The sequence below is a fragment of the Electrona antarctica genome (genome assembly GCF_951216825.1).
Source record: "Electrona antarctica genome assembly, chromosome: 21".
Lineage (NCBI taxonomy): Eukaryota > Metazoa > Chordata > Actinopteri > Myctophiformes > Myctophidae > Electrona > Electrona antarctica.
Window position 1 is genome coordinate 14,186,636 of NC_136802.1, and position 19,444 is coordinate 14,206,079.

The window sequence follows — 19,444 nt, forward strand, 5'->3', positions numbered from 1 at the left end:
TGTTTATCACATGACTATGGAGATAGTGTATACCGAATTGTGTGATGTATGGATAAAATGTGTACGAGTAATCTACAGAAATGTGTTTTGCCTAAATCGGCCTCATGGTGGCGCTATAACAGGCCGTTGAGGAATATTTGGGGCAGAGGTTCGTCGTTGGCATCCAGGGAGTGTGTGTGCAAAGTTTTGCATGGATCGGGCCAACGGTGCCGGAGATTAGCTGGTAACAGACGGACGGAGGTGGTCCGTGGACCACTGGTGGTCCGTGAAGGTGTTGCATGTGGTCCCTGACCATGCATTTAGTAATGTAGGAAAGTGAAGATTTGTATTTGAATTTATTGTATTGACCACAAGTTGAGAAACAATGCAGTAAATGATCTGGTGACAAATGATGACGCGTCGATGTTGTCAGTTACTGGGAAGTCGGATGTCAAGAACTTCCACAGAAAAGTGAGTTAGAATCTTAAGGGAAACCGGCCGTATCGGATTTCCTGGTTGAGTCACCATTATAAGGAAATGTGCCCATAATCAATCGCAAGTGTCTGCTTACTCATAGAATAAGTTACAATGAACAGCAACATGAGTTCAATATGGAAGGTTAATTTCTTTCCCACACACCACGACCATATCCCCCCTCCCAACACAACAATGGCCCCCAGGTTAGATCTCAGTCAGGGTGGTGGTCCCCAGGTTGATTCTCAGTCAGGGTGGTACGTGGTCCCTGGTTCATAATCAGTTGAAAACCCCTGGTGTACAATGGTGTGCAAAATGCTTTAAAAAGTTAAACCTTGACATCTGAAGAGCACTTACAAAATGTCTGCATTAATATGTTTGCCTGGGCATACACATACAGTGTGCAATCAGAGATATATGATGTCCAATTTAGGCCAATACTTAATCTCACTGCACACAAGAAGAATGTTACTACTGAGAATAAAATGTACTGAGGTCAATGGTGCCCGACCAAGGTGGCAAAACAACTGCCCACCTTTACCCAGTGCCAAGTTGTCCAGGTGCCCAGTTATCCTACCCCTAGGTGCCCAGTTGCCCCACTAAGAATTACTACTGAGAATAAAATGTACTGAGGTCAAAGGTAATCGACCAAGGTGCCAGAAGAACTACAACCCTGTACCTAGTGCCCACATATCCCTAATGCCCCACTCATCCAAGGTGTACAAGTGACCTGTCGATCCACTAAGTGTCCACTTGACCTGTAACCCTGTTACCCATCTTTCTGATAAATTGAAAATGGAGGACCCTGATGTAAACAAACAAGTCTTAGTGTTTTTTCTGGTTTTATCCTCATAGCAGTTTTTGTCCTGTACCTTCGTTTGAACTGTACCCAAATTATCACAGTTTAATATGAAAACCTGCATATTCCGTCAGTCAGTCAGTCAGCCAGCGTCACGCCTCCATATATAGTCATCAGTCCACACCTCGTGACATCATGCCTCGTGACATCACGTCTCCATATATGGCCATCTCCATATATGAAGATCATGACACTGACCTCATCAAACCCTGGATAGGCATACATGGAGAAGACTGGATCATCACCTAGATCTGCATATGGAGCCGGACAGAAACTCTACATCTGACCTCAAACCCTTAGATCTCTATATGGAGCTGACCTGTTCTGACATTCCATATGTTGATCCTTCTCCACCTGTCCTTCCACTTCGATGTCTCCCTTTTGACTGATGCCCGGCCCTACTGCTGGGCCCTCATCAAACCCTGTACACTCAAGACACTGCCCCCGCTGCCACCCTTATATCTCCATATATGGAGTTGACCTGTTCTGACTGGAGTTGTCCTATTCTATAAGATGATCTGACCTCTGACCTCATCAAACCCTGTACACTCAAGACACGCTCCATATATGGCCAGTACAGAATTCATTCCATATGTTGGTCTGCCGTCACCTAGGCGGATGTGTGCAAGGAGGTCTTACTGGTACTTTACTTGAGTATTTTCCAATACCAATACTTTTACAAATCCCAAAATTGTAGCCTACTTTTACTCCATTACATTTATTTGAACACTTTAGTTACTAATTAATTTGTAGATTTTGATTATTATTACAAAACTTACATACAATAGCCCGAGCATATATAGATTTAGGGCATTTAAAAATGGCCGATCTACAAGCGATGCGACACATTGTGAGCTTGGGGAGATCTGCTATTTTCAAAAGATTTTTATACATTTAGGACACTTTTACTTTGGGTACTTTAAGTATATATATATATATATATATATATATATAAATATTCAAAACAAACTAAAACTAAACCAAAACTATATGCTAGTGGCTGGATGGGATTTTTTGGTGTTTGATTGCTCTGGGTTAGATTGCTAATGGCTGAATAGGAAAGACACACCCTCATTAGGAAAGACACACCCCCTCATTAACATACGGTTCATGAAATATACCCTTGGGAAAAGCAGCTTGAAATACACATTTAAATGCACATTTAAATGTGTATTTAAATGCATATTTAAATGTGCATTTAAATGTGCATTTAAATGTGTATTTAAATGCATATTTAAATGCATATTTAAATGCATATTTAAATGCGCATTTAAATGTGTACATCATTAAAACAAATAAATAAATGTAATTATTCATTTCTATATTTCTTTGCCTATTTATTTATTTATTTTTGCATTTAATTATTGATTTATATATTTCTTTGCATATATATTTATTTATTTTTGGATTTATTTATTTATTATTTTATTTATTCATTTATTTATTTATTTTTAGATATGGCAGTTTTGGCCCTCCATAGTTCTCAACACCTGTCCACAGGAGACTTTTTAAGTGGTGCAACCACTTCCTTAAGTGACTATGTGTGTGGGTGGGTGGGTGGCTGGCTTGCTGGGTGGGTGCCTGCCTGGCTGGCTGGCTGGCTGGGTATGAGCACGAAAACAGCATGGTTGTATTTCACCACCTGTGCGCAACCTAACACACACACAAACACACACGCACATATTAACAGTATATATGATGATTTTGGGTGTGCCAGTACAGTACAGTGACAGTACAGTAGAGGGTACAGTAGAGGGACCGGCACACGGTAACTCTGTCATTTCTCAACCGTTTCGGATGTGGGGCGGCACGCCGGAACCGGCCCGGCCCCCTGGGCGCGTTCCTGGGGGTCTGGAACCCCCCCCCCCTCCCCCGGGGACCCCCGCACGGAGTTGCACCACTTACTTCACACGGGTGTGATTTTTTAAATACAATTTAGTCTACAAACCCAATTAAGTACAAAAAAGAGGAATATTTTACATCAAAATCATACCCATTACGATTACATTGACTTGTGAAACAAAACAAGAGTAATCATTCAGGTAGCCAGTCAGAAACTATACATGTGAGCACAGTTGATTTGATTTCAACCATAGTTTGAGTCCACTGTAAAACACATTACCACCCCTTTCTAGTTTTAGAACCGTAGGCAGAGTTCCAAAGGTTTGTCCCCTTTACTAAGAAGGCAGACTGTTCTTACACTTGGGATCTGTACAGTTACAGTACCATTTGTTGAGGCTTGTGTAGTTGCTCTACCAGAGCTGGGAAGTCTATAAATCAGTCCAGAAAACAAAGGTGAAACAATTTGATATAAATTTTTTTTTATAGTTTGTATATTGATGTTATTGTTTTTAAGATAGTTTGAGATGATTGTGACCATGTTGTGATGCTGTATGATAGGTGAGAGAAAATCATAGCATGCATGTACAGCTGTGCAGTTTTCCAAGTCCCACAGTTTAAAATCGGTTTGACCTTGATATGCTTTACCTGTCTTTCAAATTTTAGGTTTTTATCCAAGATAATCCCCAAATATTTTACTTCACTCATTTCAGCAAGAGTTTCATTTTTAATGCGTACCTCAAAGGAATCTGGCCTGTTAGAGATTGAGAAGCACATTGAAACTGTGCTGAGCTCACGGTCATTGTTTCTTTCTGTCTCTATTCTTGACCCTCTTCTTGAAACTGTAAAAAGATGGTAGTTTGTGAGAAAGAATTTGTAAAATCTGAATCTGGTGCTAATCATTATGGAAAATACAACAATCTTTACATTGAAATCATACATGTAACAAAACAAAACAAAATATTATAATTTTGTAATAGATCTTTTCTCTACATATTGTGAAGGCATGATATTGATATTTGTCTTTTTATTTTTTATTTTTTTGATTCAACAGGAGACATGATGGTGTTTGGACTAAAAACCTTGTTCATTCTACTGGGTAAGTTGATTTATGAGATAATAATTTCCCATATTAAATTAATGTTCTTATTTACTTAATGTTCTTATTTATGCATTTTTTATTCTGTATTCCATGCAAAGTGGTGAGCACTACCACACAATCATTTACAACTGTACAAAGCACAACTAATGCAACCACGCCGACAACTGGAGAACAAAGCACACCTAATGCAACCACACCGACAACTGGAGAACAAAGCACACATAATGCAACCACGCTGACAACTGGAGAACAAAGCACACATAATGCAACCACACCGACAACTGGAGAACAAAGCACACATAATGCAACCACACCGACAACTGGAGAACAAAGCACACATAATGCAACCACACCGACAACTGGAGAACAAAGCACACATAATGCAACCACACCGACAACTGGAGAACAAAGCACACATAATGCAACCACACCGACAACTGGAGAACAAAGCACACATAATGCAACCACACCGACAACTGGAGAACAAAGCACACATAATGCAACCACACCGACAACTGGAGAACAAAGCACACATAATGCAACCACACCGACAACTGGAGAACAAAGCACACATAATGCAACCACACCGACAACTGGAGAACAAAGCACACATAATGCAACCACGCTGACAACTGGAGAACAAAGCACACATAATGCAACCACACCGACAACTGGAGAACAAAGCACACATAATGCAACCACACCGACAACTGGAGAACAAAGCACACATAATGCAACCACGCTGACAACTGGAGAACAAAGCACACATAATGCAACCACACCGACAACTGGAGAACAAAGCACACATAATGCAACCACACCGACAACTGGAGAACAAAGCACACATAATGCAACCACGCCGACAACTGGAGAACAAAGCACACATAATGCAACCACACCGACAACTGGAGAACAAAGCACACATAATGCAACCACACCGACAACTGGAGAACAAAGCACACATAATGCAACCACGCCGACAACTGGAGAACAAAGCACACATAATGCAACCACACCGACAACTGGAGAACAAAGCACACATAATGCAACCACACCGACAACTGGAGAACAAAGCACACATAATGCAACCACACCGACAACTGGAGAACAAAGCACACATAATGCAACCACACCGACAACTGGAGAACAAAGCACACATAATGCAACCACGCTGACAACTGGAGAACAAAGCACACATAATGCAACCACACCGACAACTGGAGAACAAAGCACACATAATGCAACCACACCGACAACTGGAGAACAAAGCACACATAATGCAACCACGCCGACAACTGGAGAACAAAGCACACATAATGCAACCACACCGACAACTGGAGAACAAAGCACACATAATGCAACCACACCGACAACTGGAGAACAAAGCACACATAATGCAACCACACCGACAACTGGAGAACAAAGCACACATAATGCAACCACACCGACAACTGGAGAACAAAGCACACATAATGCAACCACACCGACAACTGGAGAACAAAGCACACATAATGCAACCACGCTGACAACTGGAGAACAAAGCACACATAATGCAACCACGCCGACAACTGGAGAACAAAGCACACATAATGCAACCACACCGACAACTGGAGAACAAAGCACACATAATGCAACCACACCGACAACTGGAGAACAAAGCACACATAATGCAACCACGCCGACAACTGGAGAACAAAGCACACATAATGCAACCACACCGACAACTGGAGAACAAAGCACACATAATGCAACCACACCGACAACTGGAGAACAAAGCACACATAATGCAACCACACCGACAACTGGAGAACAAAGCACACATAATGCAACCACACCGACAACTGGAGAACAAAGCACACATAATGCAACCACGCCGACAACTGGAGAACAAAGCACACATAATGCAACCACACCGACAACTGGAGAACAAAGCACACATAATGCAACCACGCTGACAACTGGAGAACAAAGCACACCTAATGCAACCACAGCTGAAGCAGTCACTGCAGCTACAACTCCAGGTAAAACAATTAAATAATTTGTCAAAAGAGCTTTACCACTAATCATATTGATTGAATCACTACTCATAGTTTAGTGACACTAATGTAATATATAACTGCAACTAACTGTTTCTACCCAATATGTGCATCACTTGTGACTTCACCAACAGTCAATCCGACATCACCAACAGTCAATCCGACTTCACCTGGAGCAGTCACTGCAGCTACAACTCCAGTTAAAACAAGTAAATCATTAGTCAAAAGAACTTTACCACTAATCACTTTGATTGAATCACTACTCAGTTTAGTGATACTAATATAGAACTGCAACTAACTGTTACTACCCAATATGTGAATCATTTGCAGCTACAACACCTGCTCCACCAGCGGAGCCAAAGGTCGAGTTGAAATTCAAAATACAAAGAATCTTCACATCAGATCTTAAAAACACATCCTCTGCCGTATTCAAGGAGTTAGCAAACGACATAGCTGAAGCGGTAAGTCCATTATTATGATGTACAGCCTGTCAATAAAACATTCCCCAGATCTTCAGGGATTCCTCCTAAAGATGTGGATATCATGAATTTTATTATTGATCTCACGCAAAGATACAATAATACAATAGTACAATTCTCAAGTAATACATACCCGTCTCCAGCTATTAACATGTCCTCATGAACATTCTTATTCTTAATAAAATATAAATCTATTAATCATGAAACATGAAATGATCTTGGTGGAATAAAAGGGATTATTTTACTGTTACTCTGTAATCTTTTTTTTTTTCTTCAATAATTGAATCTTTGTTTGTTTACAGATGGACGAAGTCTTTAAAGATGTTCCGAATTTCAATCGCACTGTTGTAAACAGCTTCAGGTATGCATCAATGGTACCGGTATTTACTGAATTAAGTATATGTTTGTGTATTAATTGATTATAATATAATACATTTGTACCCCATGAATGTAGTCATAAATAACAAACATGTTAATGCAGAAACATAATAATATTAATAATAACTAGAAAAAGTGCCTCCCACGGCACAGGTCTCCACCAGGATAGGAGCATTTTTTTTTAAATGTCCAGTGGCATTTCTTCCTCAGCCTGTGGGAATATGCGTGCACAGTTTCACCACAGTCGCAGTTGGACGCTGCGTTCATGATTTGTAGCATTTTGTACCAAACATGCCACTCCTGAAAACCATGTGGAAGCCAATTTTAGCCAATCAGGATGGAATATGAGAAACCAAACAGACCTGTCTTAATCACAGGACTATAGAGATCATGTGTACCGATTAGTGTGAAATTTGGATAAAATCTGAAGGAGTAATGTAAAAAAATATGTTACTTAAGTCGGCCTCCTGGTGGCGTTATAAAGAGCAGATGTGAAAAATACAGGGCAAAGGTTTTTCCTTGGCCTCTAGGGAGTGTGCATACAAAGTTTTTGACAGATCGGTGCAGTTATAGGTAAAAACACAAATAGGCCAATTATCCTCTTAAACCCCAGGGGGGTCCAGGAGGGAAAATCAAAAATATCGGAGGTGGAACCTAAGACTTTGACCAGCACCATTTACCCGCTGAGAGCTGTTCATGAGGTGGACAGCCTCTGCCCCCGCCGGCGGGGGATTGGGGCTCAAGAGGTGAAGCGCCACTATGACCATGCTGCTGATTTGAGAATTTTCAAATGGCATTGTGGTATTTTGTTCAAAACAGAGCACTGCTGCAAACTTTGGAAGCCAATCTTAGCCAATCAAGATGGAGTATGAAAAATCTGAAAGACCAGTTTCGTTTAATGGCTATAGAGAGACTGTGTACCAATGTTTGTGATGTTTGCACAAATTCTGTAGCTGTACTGTCAAAAAAAGGGTTTTGCAAAAATCTGCCTCCTGGTGGCGCTAAAACAGGCCCATGTGAAGAATTTTGGGGCAGAGGTTCAGCCCTGGCCTCCCAGGAGTGTGTGTGCAGAGTTTGGCTGTGATCAAGCCAATGGTGCCAGAGATTAGTTCACGGACGGACACACGCACAGAGTGTAAAAAATACTCTCCCCATGCATTCGGCCTGGTGGAGACAATAATAATAATAATAATAATAATAATAATAATAATAATAATAATAATAATATAGCAATACAAATAACTTTCAAACATCACTTTTACAGCCAAGGATCAGTGAAAGTGGATGCTGAGTTAATATTCAACCAAGTGCAAAATGCCCCATCACCAAATGCCACAACTGTAATAACTACTCTGGTGGAGGCTGCATCCAACCCTAACTTCTCCCTTCCTGTGAACACATCATCTATTAAAGCCGAAGGTAAGAATTGTTGACTTAACAGATGAAAGCAGAATGCACCTTTATAATGACATGTTTAATAACACGTCTTTCTTTCTTCTTATAAATTATATATTATGGCCTGCAAGTACTGATATGAATGTTTTATTTTAACAGTGGTTGTGCTGGAAGCTCCAACAACAGGTACTGCTATTTTATCAACAATAATTTAAATGGTACCTCAAATGTATATAAACCGTGAAGGCGGAATTGGGCAGACTTACCTGTGTCAGATCCATATCTTTAGAGGCAGCAAAGAAATTCTTAAACTAAATGATTTGGTAACTAATATTTTCTATACAGACAATTATTAGCATTGTACAATTCCACTCACGAATATAGCACCAGTCAATGCAACTACATAAATACAACTACGTCATACCCATGAATGCAAAATGTTAGCCTGGAATCCAGACTCATTGCTACGTTTGGAGTTTTTCTTTTTTTTCTTACTTTGCTATAAACATTTGTAACTTTTTCATAATTTAAGCTAGAGACACAAACTACGTTTTAAAATGGTCTGGGGATGTTAGTAATTGTAAAATCTTGTTTGTGATTTGTGTCCTCCCAAAACAGCAATTAGCTAACTTTTCTTTTTTTTTCCCACACAATTGAAAAATCAGCACCGACAACTATTGCAACCACGCCGACAACTGGAGAACCAAGCACACCTAATGCAACGACGCCGACAACTGGAGAACCAAGCACACCTAATGCAACGACGCCGACAACTGGAGAACCAAGCACACCTAATGCAACGACGCCGACAACTGGAGAACCAAGCACACCTAATGCAACGACGCCGACAACTGGAGAACCAAGCACACCTAATGCAACGACACCGACAACTGGAGAACCAAGCACACCTAATGCAACGACGCCGACAACTGGAGAACCAAGCACACCTAATGCAACGACGCCGACAACTGGAGAACCAAGCACACCTAATGCAACGACGCCGACAACTGGAGAACCAAGCACACCTAATGCAACGACGCCGACAACTGGAGAACCAAGCACACCTAATGCAACGACGCCGACAACTGGAGAACCAAGCACACCTAATGCAACCACGCCGACAACTGGAGAACAAAGCACACCTAATGCAACCACGCTGACAACTGGAGAACAAAGCACACCTAATGCAACGACGCCGACAACTGGAGAACCAAGCACACCTAATGCAACCACGCCGACAACTGGAGAACAAAGCACACCTAATGCAACCACGCTGACAACTGGAGAACAAAGCACACATAATGCAACCACACTGACAACTGGAGAACAAAGCACACCTAATGCAACCACGCCGACAACTGGAGAACCAAGCACACCTAATGCAACGACGCCGACAACTGGAGAACCAAGCACACCTAATGCAACGACGCCGACAACTGGAGAACCAAGCACACCTAATGCAACGACGCCGACAACTGGAGAACCAAGCACACCTAATGCAACAACGCCGACAACTGGAGAACCAAGCACACCTAATGCAACGACGCCGACAACTGGAGAACCAAGCACACCTAATGCAACGACGCCGACAACTGGAGAACCAAGCACACCTAATGCAACGACGCCGACAACTGGAGAACCAAGCACACCTAATGCAACGACGCCGACAACTGGAGAACCAAGCACACCTAATGCAACCACGCCGACAACTGGAGAACAAAGCACACCTAATGCAACCACGCCGACAACTGGAGAACCAAGCACACCTAATGCAACGACGCCGACAACTGGAGAACCAAGCACACCTAATGCAACCACGCTGACAACTGGAGAACAAAGCACACATAATGCAACCACACTGACAACTGGAGAACAAAGCACACCTAATGCAACCACGCCGACAACTGGAGAACAAAGCACACCTAATGCAACCACAGCTGAAGCAGTCACTGCAGCTACAACTCCAGGTAAAACAATTAAATAATTTGTCAAAAGAGCTTTACCACTAATCACATTGATTGACTCACTACTCATAGTTTAGTGACACTAATGTAATATATAACTGCAACTAACTGTTTCTACCCAATATGTTCATCACCTTAAGCTACAACACCGGCTCCACCAGCGGAGGCGAAGGTCAAGTTGGAATTCAGAATGCAACTAAACTTTACATCAGATCTTAAAAACAAATCCTCTGCCGCATTCCAGGAGTTAGAAAACAATGTAACTCAAGCGGTAAGTCCATTATTATGATGTACAGCCTGTCAATAAAACATTAGATCTCGGGGATTCCCACTGGAGATATGGTTATCGTGAATTTTATTATAATATTGATCTCCAGCAAAGATATAATAATTAATTAAAAGAGTAACATATTGTATGGAAATGTTTTTGCTTGTTTTGTACAATTCTCAATCTAGTAACAAAAAGAAAACGTTAAATAATTGAAGTTTTATACATTTCAATACATACCTGCCTCTGGCTTTTAACATGCTCTCAAGAACCTTCTTATTCCTATATTAATCATAAAACATGCAATTGTCTTGGTGTAATCATAGGGATTATTGTACTCTGGAATAATTCTTTATAAATAACTGAATCTTTGTTTGTTTACAGATGGACAAAGTCTTTAAAGATGTTCTTAATTTCAATCGCACTGTTGTAAACGGCTTCAGGTATGCATCAATGGTATTTACTGTAATAAGTATATGTCTTTTTATTAATTGATATAACATATAGTTGTTTGTACTATAAATGTAGTCATAAATAACTATTGCAGTATAATAATAATAATAATAATAATACTATTCAAATAACTTTCAAACATCACTTTTACAGCCAAGGATCAGTGATAGTGAATGCTGAATTAATATTCAACCAAGTGGAAAATGCCCCATCACCAAATGCCACAACTGTAATAACTACTCTGGTGGAGGCTGCATCCAACCCTAACTTCTCCCTTCGTGTGGACACATCATCTATTGTTGTCAGGGGTAAGAATTTTTGACACAACAGAAAAAAGCAGAATCCACCTTTATAATTACATGTTTAATGAAATGTATTTATTTCTTCTTATAAATGATGTTGTCAGGGAGGTGGCTCTGTGTCGTTTACGGCAGTCAGGCACTTATATTTGATACAGTCTGTTTCTAACGAAAATGTAACTCAGCAGCAGTAACATTAGTGTTTTGTCTCAGTCAGTTGAGGCTTCATATCCATATGATTGAAACGGCCGGGATGATTTGTTTATTTTTCAAACACAGTTCTTATATGAGGCGATCTAAAATCCCTCTATGGCAGGGGTAGGCCTATCCAAAGTGCAGCCCGCGGGCCAAATGCGGCCTGGGGAAGAATGTTATGTGGCCCGCGGCTTCATACCTGAATTGTATTATGAACGGCCCACCCAACAGTATGGGACATTTTTATATTCAGGTTATATTTTTAACCTGGGCATAATGTCAGTGTTTCTTGTTCCTTGTAAAAAAAAGATTACCATGCTTGTGTGGTTAGTTACATTTGGTAATGTGATATATGGCTGAAAAAAGGCTGAGTTACGCTTTTTGTTCACAGCACACACCTGACAATAGACCATTGATATTAAATATTGATGATGATAGTTAAATAGAATTGTTTAAATGCGATGCATATGTATGTAACTTTGTTATAGTTTGTTGTATGTATATTATATCCGACGGTACATTATGTCAGGAGATGTAGTTGGCCCTTGGGTGTTTTAATATTTTCTAATATGGCCCCCTTTGAAAAAAGTTTGGACGGCCCTGCTCTATGGGGATTACAATGCAAATAAAAAAGTACATGAACACGTGAACTTAGCGCCCTCTACCGATATTGACGTCAGACTTCGGTGCTCTATTTAGGCAAGTGGCTATGGCCGAATGTAGTGTTTTTCGTGCAAAACTAATGCTTGGAATGGATTCAGAATCATTTGACACGTCAAATGCTACTTAAAGCATGATGACATTTTGTAAATTTTGCCTTGTTGTTAATGGTATGGTCACATATAAGTATAACGCATAGAGCTATAAAGGACACAGACCGAACCGGAGCGTTAGCCCTGCCCCCCTGCTATTCATTTCAGTGGAAGTTGCTCAGTGGTGTTTTGAAGCACCCGGAAGACTGCCGGAAGTATAATTATAACTCAATGGCTCGAACGAGCGGAAGTTTAGCCTAGCCTAGCCCCGGACCTCAATTTTGAGGTCCGGGCTTACGCACGTGACGTCATGAACGTCCGTCCACTTCCATTGAAGTGCTGCAATTCCACATTTCGCCAGTAAGTAGTGGCATCTTCAACGTTGGATAGCCTTACTGGGGGCTTGGTATAACCCCTATAAAATAAAATGCTCAACGCTATAACGGCCAGCAGGTGGATTGATGAATGTATATAGACAATATTTTAATTAAAAAAAAACTATATACCAAATTTCCCACTTTGAACAAAAAAAGCCTGTTGCCTGCCGGACTACCACATCATACCCATGAATGCAAAATGTTAGCCTGGAATCCAGGCTGATTGTTACGTTCAGCATTTATTTTGTTTTATAATTTATAATATCCAGTCAATACAACTACATCACCAGTAACTGCAAGGACATAATTCAATCCAAAAAGACTAAAATTACCTATCTGAGCTTCATCATCAACTTTACCACTAATACAAATAATTACATTTATAATGACTTCCTCCAAATACTTTACTTGCTGGTTTTAAGTCAATCAACATATATCTGAATATAATATATAATAACTATATAATAATAGTACATCTTTCTAGTATACCATAATCGTCTGGTAATCAGAAGGTCAATTACAATGACAAATAGGGTGCTCATGGATTAACATTACAATCTTTAATATAATGAAAGAAGTATTGATAACTTGATTTAATGTACCCTTTCCGCCAGGAAATCCAACTTCAGCACCAATCATTGTGACTTCACCACCAGTCATTGTGACTTCACCACCAGTCATTTTGACTTCACCACCAGTCATTGTGACTTCACCACCAGTCAATGTGACTTCACCACCAGTCATTGTGACTTCACCACCAGTTGGGACTTCACCACCAGTCATTGTGACTTCACCACCAGTCATTGTGACTTCACCACCAGTCATTGTGACTTCACCACCAGTTGGGACTTCACCACCAGTCATTGTGACTTCACCACCAGTCATTGTGACTTCACCACCAGTCATTGTGACTTCAGCACCAGTCATTGTGACTTCACCACCAGTCATTGTGACTTCACCACCAGTCAATGTGACTTCACCACCAGTCATTGTGACTTCACCACCAGTTGGGACTTCAATATCTGTTACGCCTGCTGCTACCACTGCTGCACCTGTTACGCCCGCTGCTACCACTGCTGCACCTGCTACGCCTGCTGTTACCACTCCAGCATCTGCTACGCCTGCTGTTACCACTGCTGCACCTGCTACGCCTGCTGCTAGCACTGCTGCACCTGCTACGCACCCTGCTAGCACTACCACTACCACTACCACTACCACTACCACTACCACTACCACTACCACTACCACTTCTGCTGCCACCACTGCCTCGACAGATCCTCCTACTGCTGATGAGGACACCATAACTCTTAAGTTTAGTCTCGACCAAAGATTCAGCTCTGATCTCTCCGACTCGTCTACTACAGCATTTCAAACTTTGGCTGTCATAGTGGTCTCAGAAGTAAGACAAATTATGTGCTTTATTGTACTTATAAGACATTTTTATTCTAACTCATTATCAATATCCAATGCCGGGTATAGTGGTTTATGATAGATTGCCCTCGTATGCAACATATGAATAGCTCTGGGTTGCCAGGTGATCGATTAAACAGGAAATAACTGGAAGTGAAAAGTGAGCCTGCTGTCTGCCTCCAGCAGAACAGATTTTTTGAAATCCATTTATATTGGATTCTTATCCCAAATTGCGTTTCAGGTCAAAACAATCTTGAGTCACGGCCCATAAATAAATGTATAATGATTGTGGTTACAAAATGTATGTTTCGGGGGATTTAAAAAAATGTTTGGTTTTACATAAAAAGAAAATCATTAACATAAAAATAAATGAGAGAGAGAGAGAGAGAGAGAGAGAGAGAGAGAGAGGATTAAACCTTATTTAACTTCACTGCATTACATTGCTGGTTAGCATTTTCTAGTTGGGACACAATTATTTCCATCAGCTATTGAACTAAACCAATTTGCATTGTTCTCTTTCAGGTTAACACTATTTACAGAAGCAGTGGCATTACATTATTTTTACGCGCTATAGTCACCAGTTTCACGTAAGACATAATTTTAATCAATTGCTTACTTTACATTATGAGTTTGGCAATGATTTGAAATGTAATAGTCACAATTGTCTTTCTTACACTTTACAGTGAAGGATCAGTTATTCCTGAAATGAGACTGGTGTTCCCAAAAGACTCAGTTCCTTCTACAAGCGCAGTTACAACAGTGATGAATAATGCGATTAGCAGTGGTTCCACCTCCCTGAAAATCATCCTTGGCTCCGTTAGTGCAGGTATGTGTTATATATATATATATATATAGCTTATTGGGGGCGTGCTCTCTCCTCCGCATCATCAGTGCCCATACCCAAGGTGTGGTTGGCGAAAGGGCCTTTCTGTTTGGAGTTTGCATGTTCTCCCCGTGTCTCCTAGGGTAGGTACCCTCACAAAAACATGCAGTAATCCTGGTCTCTAAACTGGCCAGCCAGGGCACCTGATCGAGGGGAAAGGAACTGGTCTGAATAACGTGTTCCTTCCACGCGCTACGTCCAACCAAGGAAACTCCCCCCTGTCAGGTGAAAAGAAGCAGCTTGGACTACTCATGCCTAGAAGGAAGCATGAGGTCAGTCCGCTGCCCCCCCAGGTTGGCAGAGGAAGTGTAGCGCCCAGGATTACATTATAGAATTGACACTGGGTGAAAAAAAACTGCCTCCCCCTGGCCAGCCGGGGCGCCTGATGGAGGGGAAAGGAACTGGTTGAACTGGTTGGATGTATTTCCCCCGGATACGATATTTTTCGACCAATCACTTTCATTCACAGAGAATAAGTACCGCTCAAGGAAATGACGCTTTACAAGTCTGTTGACTTGTCAACGTCATTTCCTTCAGCGGTATTTACACCACAATCCCGCTACTTCCGCCGACAACTTAAGCCCTGGCTGTAACGTTGTCCTATGATAAATTATGAAAACAGCTGATCTACAACTGATCTTAAAGCTCACAACGCATTGCAGCAGTGAGCTTGAAGAGTGGCTATTTTTGCCTAATGCCCACAACTTTTTAAGTTATCTGAAAAGATTGAAACTTTTCTTTGTTTTTGCAGAAGTTACCACAACCACTACGGCTGAAGCACTCATCACTAAGCGTCTGAGATTCAGAACAGGAGAAACCTTTACAGCTGTCCTGCTGGATCTATCATCTTCTGCTTTTCAGGATCGATCCAAATTGTTAAAGGATAATGTACGTAACCCAAACAAAATTGTGGAAATATTAAAGAAAGCAATGTGTAACAGGTTGAAGGTGGAATGGCCTGATACTGTATCTTCCTTACAGGATAATTAACCTTTTCTATCAAGAGTGTAATCACTGACAGATTCCTTTGTTTTTATTTCTACAGCTTGAACCCTTCTACAGAGCAGAATTCGGCACATTCAGATCATTGACGGTGTTTGCATTCAGGTAACATGGCGATACGAAGCTCTACTTGCTTTTCAATGAAAGCTGTAATCCTGAACTTATTTTAATGAATCAAACACAATCTGTAAAATAGATTATGAGTACAAGAAGGGAGTTCCAGCCGCGCCTCTAGCCTATGGCAGGCCAGTCTGGTGCATCTCAGAGACAGGACAGGTTACAAGAGGAAAGGAGGCACTGGAGCAACTCAGACAGTTTTAAGCCCTTATTCTATTATCAGGGTGCAAGTAAAAAAGCGACAACGTTTCGATGTACTGTATCAGTCACATCTTCGTCAGGTCATGAATCAGTAGTCATCAGTACTGCCTCAAGCTCATCATAACCCAATCTCCATAACTAGTACAGGGGTTCTCAACGTTTTTGGCCGGGGACCCCCGGAAATGCTTTGGCAATGTCTCGGGACCCCCCCTCCCGACTCCCGAAATTGACTGCTACAATAACCTTATACCATTTTGGGCGGGAACCCCTTTTGGTGTTTTAAGCATTGTTATAATTTAGCTATTGAAAAATAGCAGATCTACAAGCTCATAGCGCTACGAGCTTGTAGGTCTGCTATTTTTGAAAAATCGTGAAAATAAAATTTAAAAAAAAGTTTTTTTAAATAATTTGGGGACCCCCTAAAATAATTTGGCGACCCCCCGAGGGGTCGCGACCCACGGGTTGAGAACCCCTGAACTAGTACATCTGCAGTGGTTGGAGCAGGTGGTCTCTTCCATTGAGAAATGTAGACCCTGGTGTTGGGTAGGACACCCTGGTGTTGGGTAGGACACCTGCCGATTGACAAGTAGTACCGTCTCATGCTCATGAGGGGAATATCTTATTAGGTCAAGCAGGGATTCCATCTCGGAGTGGTAGAAATTGTGTTTCTTGTTCAAATCCTGGGTAGGACATCAGAGTTACAGATTGCAGCTTTAACAAAGGCCCGCCAATCATGATTATTCCAAAAATATTGTTTACCGTAGTCCAATCAAGTGTATTTGACTCTTTGTATATAATATTTGTGTTATTTTGTTTCCAGCAATGGCTCAATCATCCATGATATAGACATATCATTCAGTTCCTCATCCGTTCCTCATGACACTCGGATTGTAGATGTTTTGGTCAAAGCAGCAGATCAAATCACAGCCTTCAACATCAACACAACCTCCATCCATGTTAATGGAATATGTAAGCAAGTACCCGATCAATTCAAGACAGACAAATATTATAACATCTTTTTTGTTTTGATGCTATTAAGCATACTGTCTTTTTTCTTGTTTCGCAGTGTATTCTTCGAGTGAGGCACGCCAGAAGACAAGCATCTTCACTGCATTGTCTCTGGTGGCGTTGGCATGGCTGTTGTCAAGCCAGCGATAGTGGCACTCCTGAAGTACATCCAAGATGATGAAGAACAATGCGGTATATGTGACCATCCATGGTATGAGAAGGGACTTATTACATGTCACTGGAGACAGAAGATGATGCGCTCATGCTTTAGAGGACTTTGAAATCAATTTGTTTAAATGTAATGGTCAAATGTATTAATGAGAATGAGAATTATGTTCAATTAATTCACACTGCTGACTTTGTCTATCTTACCAGAGACGTGATTCCCCACAATTCACAATCCACTTCCACTATTTCAGTCAGATAACTCATGAAAGGATTGAACAAATGTATTTATATTTTATTATTAGGAGAATACAAGTGTATATAATATTTCATATTTTTTTGTCCTCCTTAAAGCATAGTTATAAAGAATAGGCTACAGTTGCAATTTTACTGCAATGTATACAAAGCTTATTGATGTGAATATATGTTTTAGAAGTCACTAAATGCATACCAAATTTACATTAAGTCAACAGTTGAGTAGCCTCGGAAACCCAGACGTTTTTATTTACAGGGAGAAAAGAAAAACAGTTGAGTGACAGAGGGTACCATACTGCCAGGGACGTGCAGAGAGTGTTAGAGGGGCAGGGGCTAAAATCCCATAAGAGGGCACTTTTGGAACAAAATAGCGAAAATTGCTGATCTAAAAGCTCACAACGTGTCGCTCTGCGACGCGTTGAGAGCTTGTAGATTAGCTATTTTTGGTGGCGCAACCCAGCACTCTTTATCTACTGGAGATGCGGTGTACGACATGGATTTAGAAACAAATTTGTTCAACACAAAATTCTGCGTTCCAAATTCAGGAGACTTCGGAAAAAAGCAATTCTCCTGAATGCTGCCTTCCGGTATGGCATGGAAAGGATGGCGTTTTGCATTTCTTTCACCATAGTAAATGCTGCATTTGTGGTCTGGAAAGGGCAGTTGTTTTACAGACGGGTAAAAGGGCAGGGGCTGAAGCCCCCTTTGATGTATATGTGTGCACGTCCCTGCATACTGCAATTATAGATTGAGACTGTTTCATTAGTAATACATGAGATACTGTAGATGGATCAACTACACTGTTTCTAAAATTTGGTTTCTTTGATTACAGTTATCTTCTCTTTTTTCCACTTGGTAAACTGTATCACCCTTATACCAAAGAGCACATTTGTTCTACTTTTCCTTGTTATTATTCCCATGTATATTTGTATGTGGAAAAAAACCCAAAACATAATGCAGTACTATGTTGCAGACAGTGCAGGCCAGGATAATGATGGACTATATTAAAGCAAAGCAATATAGTCTGAATGATTTAGTTAATTTGTATAGTTATTATGTTATTAGTTACATATTTATAATGCACTGTATTTATCAGACTTGACTGTATTCAGAGATATAATTGAGTTCAGTTTTACTTAGAGATGCATCTTCATGATGCACAGAATACATTTGTGTCTGTGGCAAGTGGCAACAATGTGTATGCCGAGGTGTGTACAGAAATGTGGTTTGTTAGCACGCACTGAAGATCAGCAGTTTGCATAAAATATGTTTAAGTTATTATTAACATGTGAGCGAAATGTGAAATTCTAATTGCCACTAGACTGAGACAATCATAGGTGAAATAAACATCATAGATGCTTTGCTAGAAGCAGAATCTGCTACTTACAGGTGTTGCAAGTTCTTCCTCTTGCTGGTAATCCTTGGTGGCAGGATGGGCTGAGCATTGCAAGTACAAGCTAGCTGTCAGGGTCATCAGCTGCATGGGAGCCTTCCTTCCTTGATATTTCGCCCTCTTCATCCCATAACAGCTCCGGATAGTGGCATCCTACTCCC

The 19,444-nt window shown here is 40.9% G+C and overlaps 1 protein-coding gene and 1 long non-coding RNA gene across 2 annotated transcripts; both read left to right on the top strand.

Moving 5' to 3' along the window:
- Positions 1-6,453: 6,453 nt before the first annotated feature.
- Positions 6,454-8,559, top strand: LOC306914090. Its single transcript, XR_013788642.1, has 4 exons — positions 6,454-6,498; positions 6,620-6,750; positions 7,071-7,129; positions 8,411-8,559. It is a non-coding gene; the product is annotated as an uncharacterized lncRNA (long non-coding RNA).
- Positions 8,560-14,096: 5,537 nt separating this feature from the next.
- LOC306914183 (uncharacterized protein) lies at positions 14,097-17,913 on the top strand. The gene is made up of 7 exons (XM_079491129.1): positions 14,097-14,248; positions 14,782-14,846; positions 14,943-15,085; positions 15,894-16,030; positions 16,188-16,249; positions 17,283-17,431; positions 17,529-17,913. The coding sequence occupies exons 3-7, from the start codon at positions 14,965-14,967 to the stop codon at positions 17,618-17,620; spliced, it is 561 nt and encodes a 186-aa protein (XP_079347255.1). The 5' UTR covers positions 14,097-14,248; positions 14,782-14,846; positions 14,943-14,964; the 3' UTR covers positions 17,621-17,913.
- Positions 17,914-19,444: the final 1,531 nt, after the last annotated feature.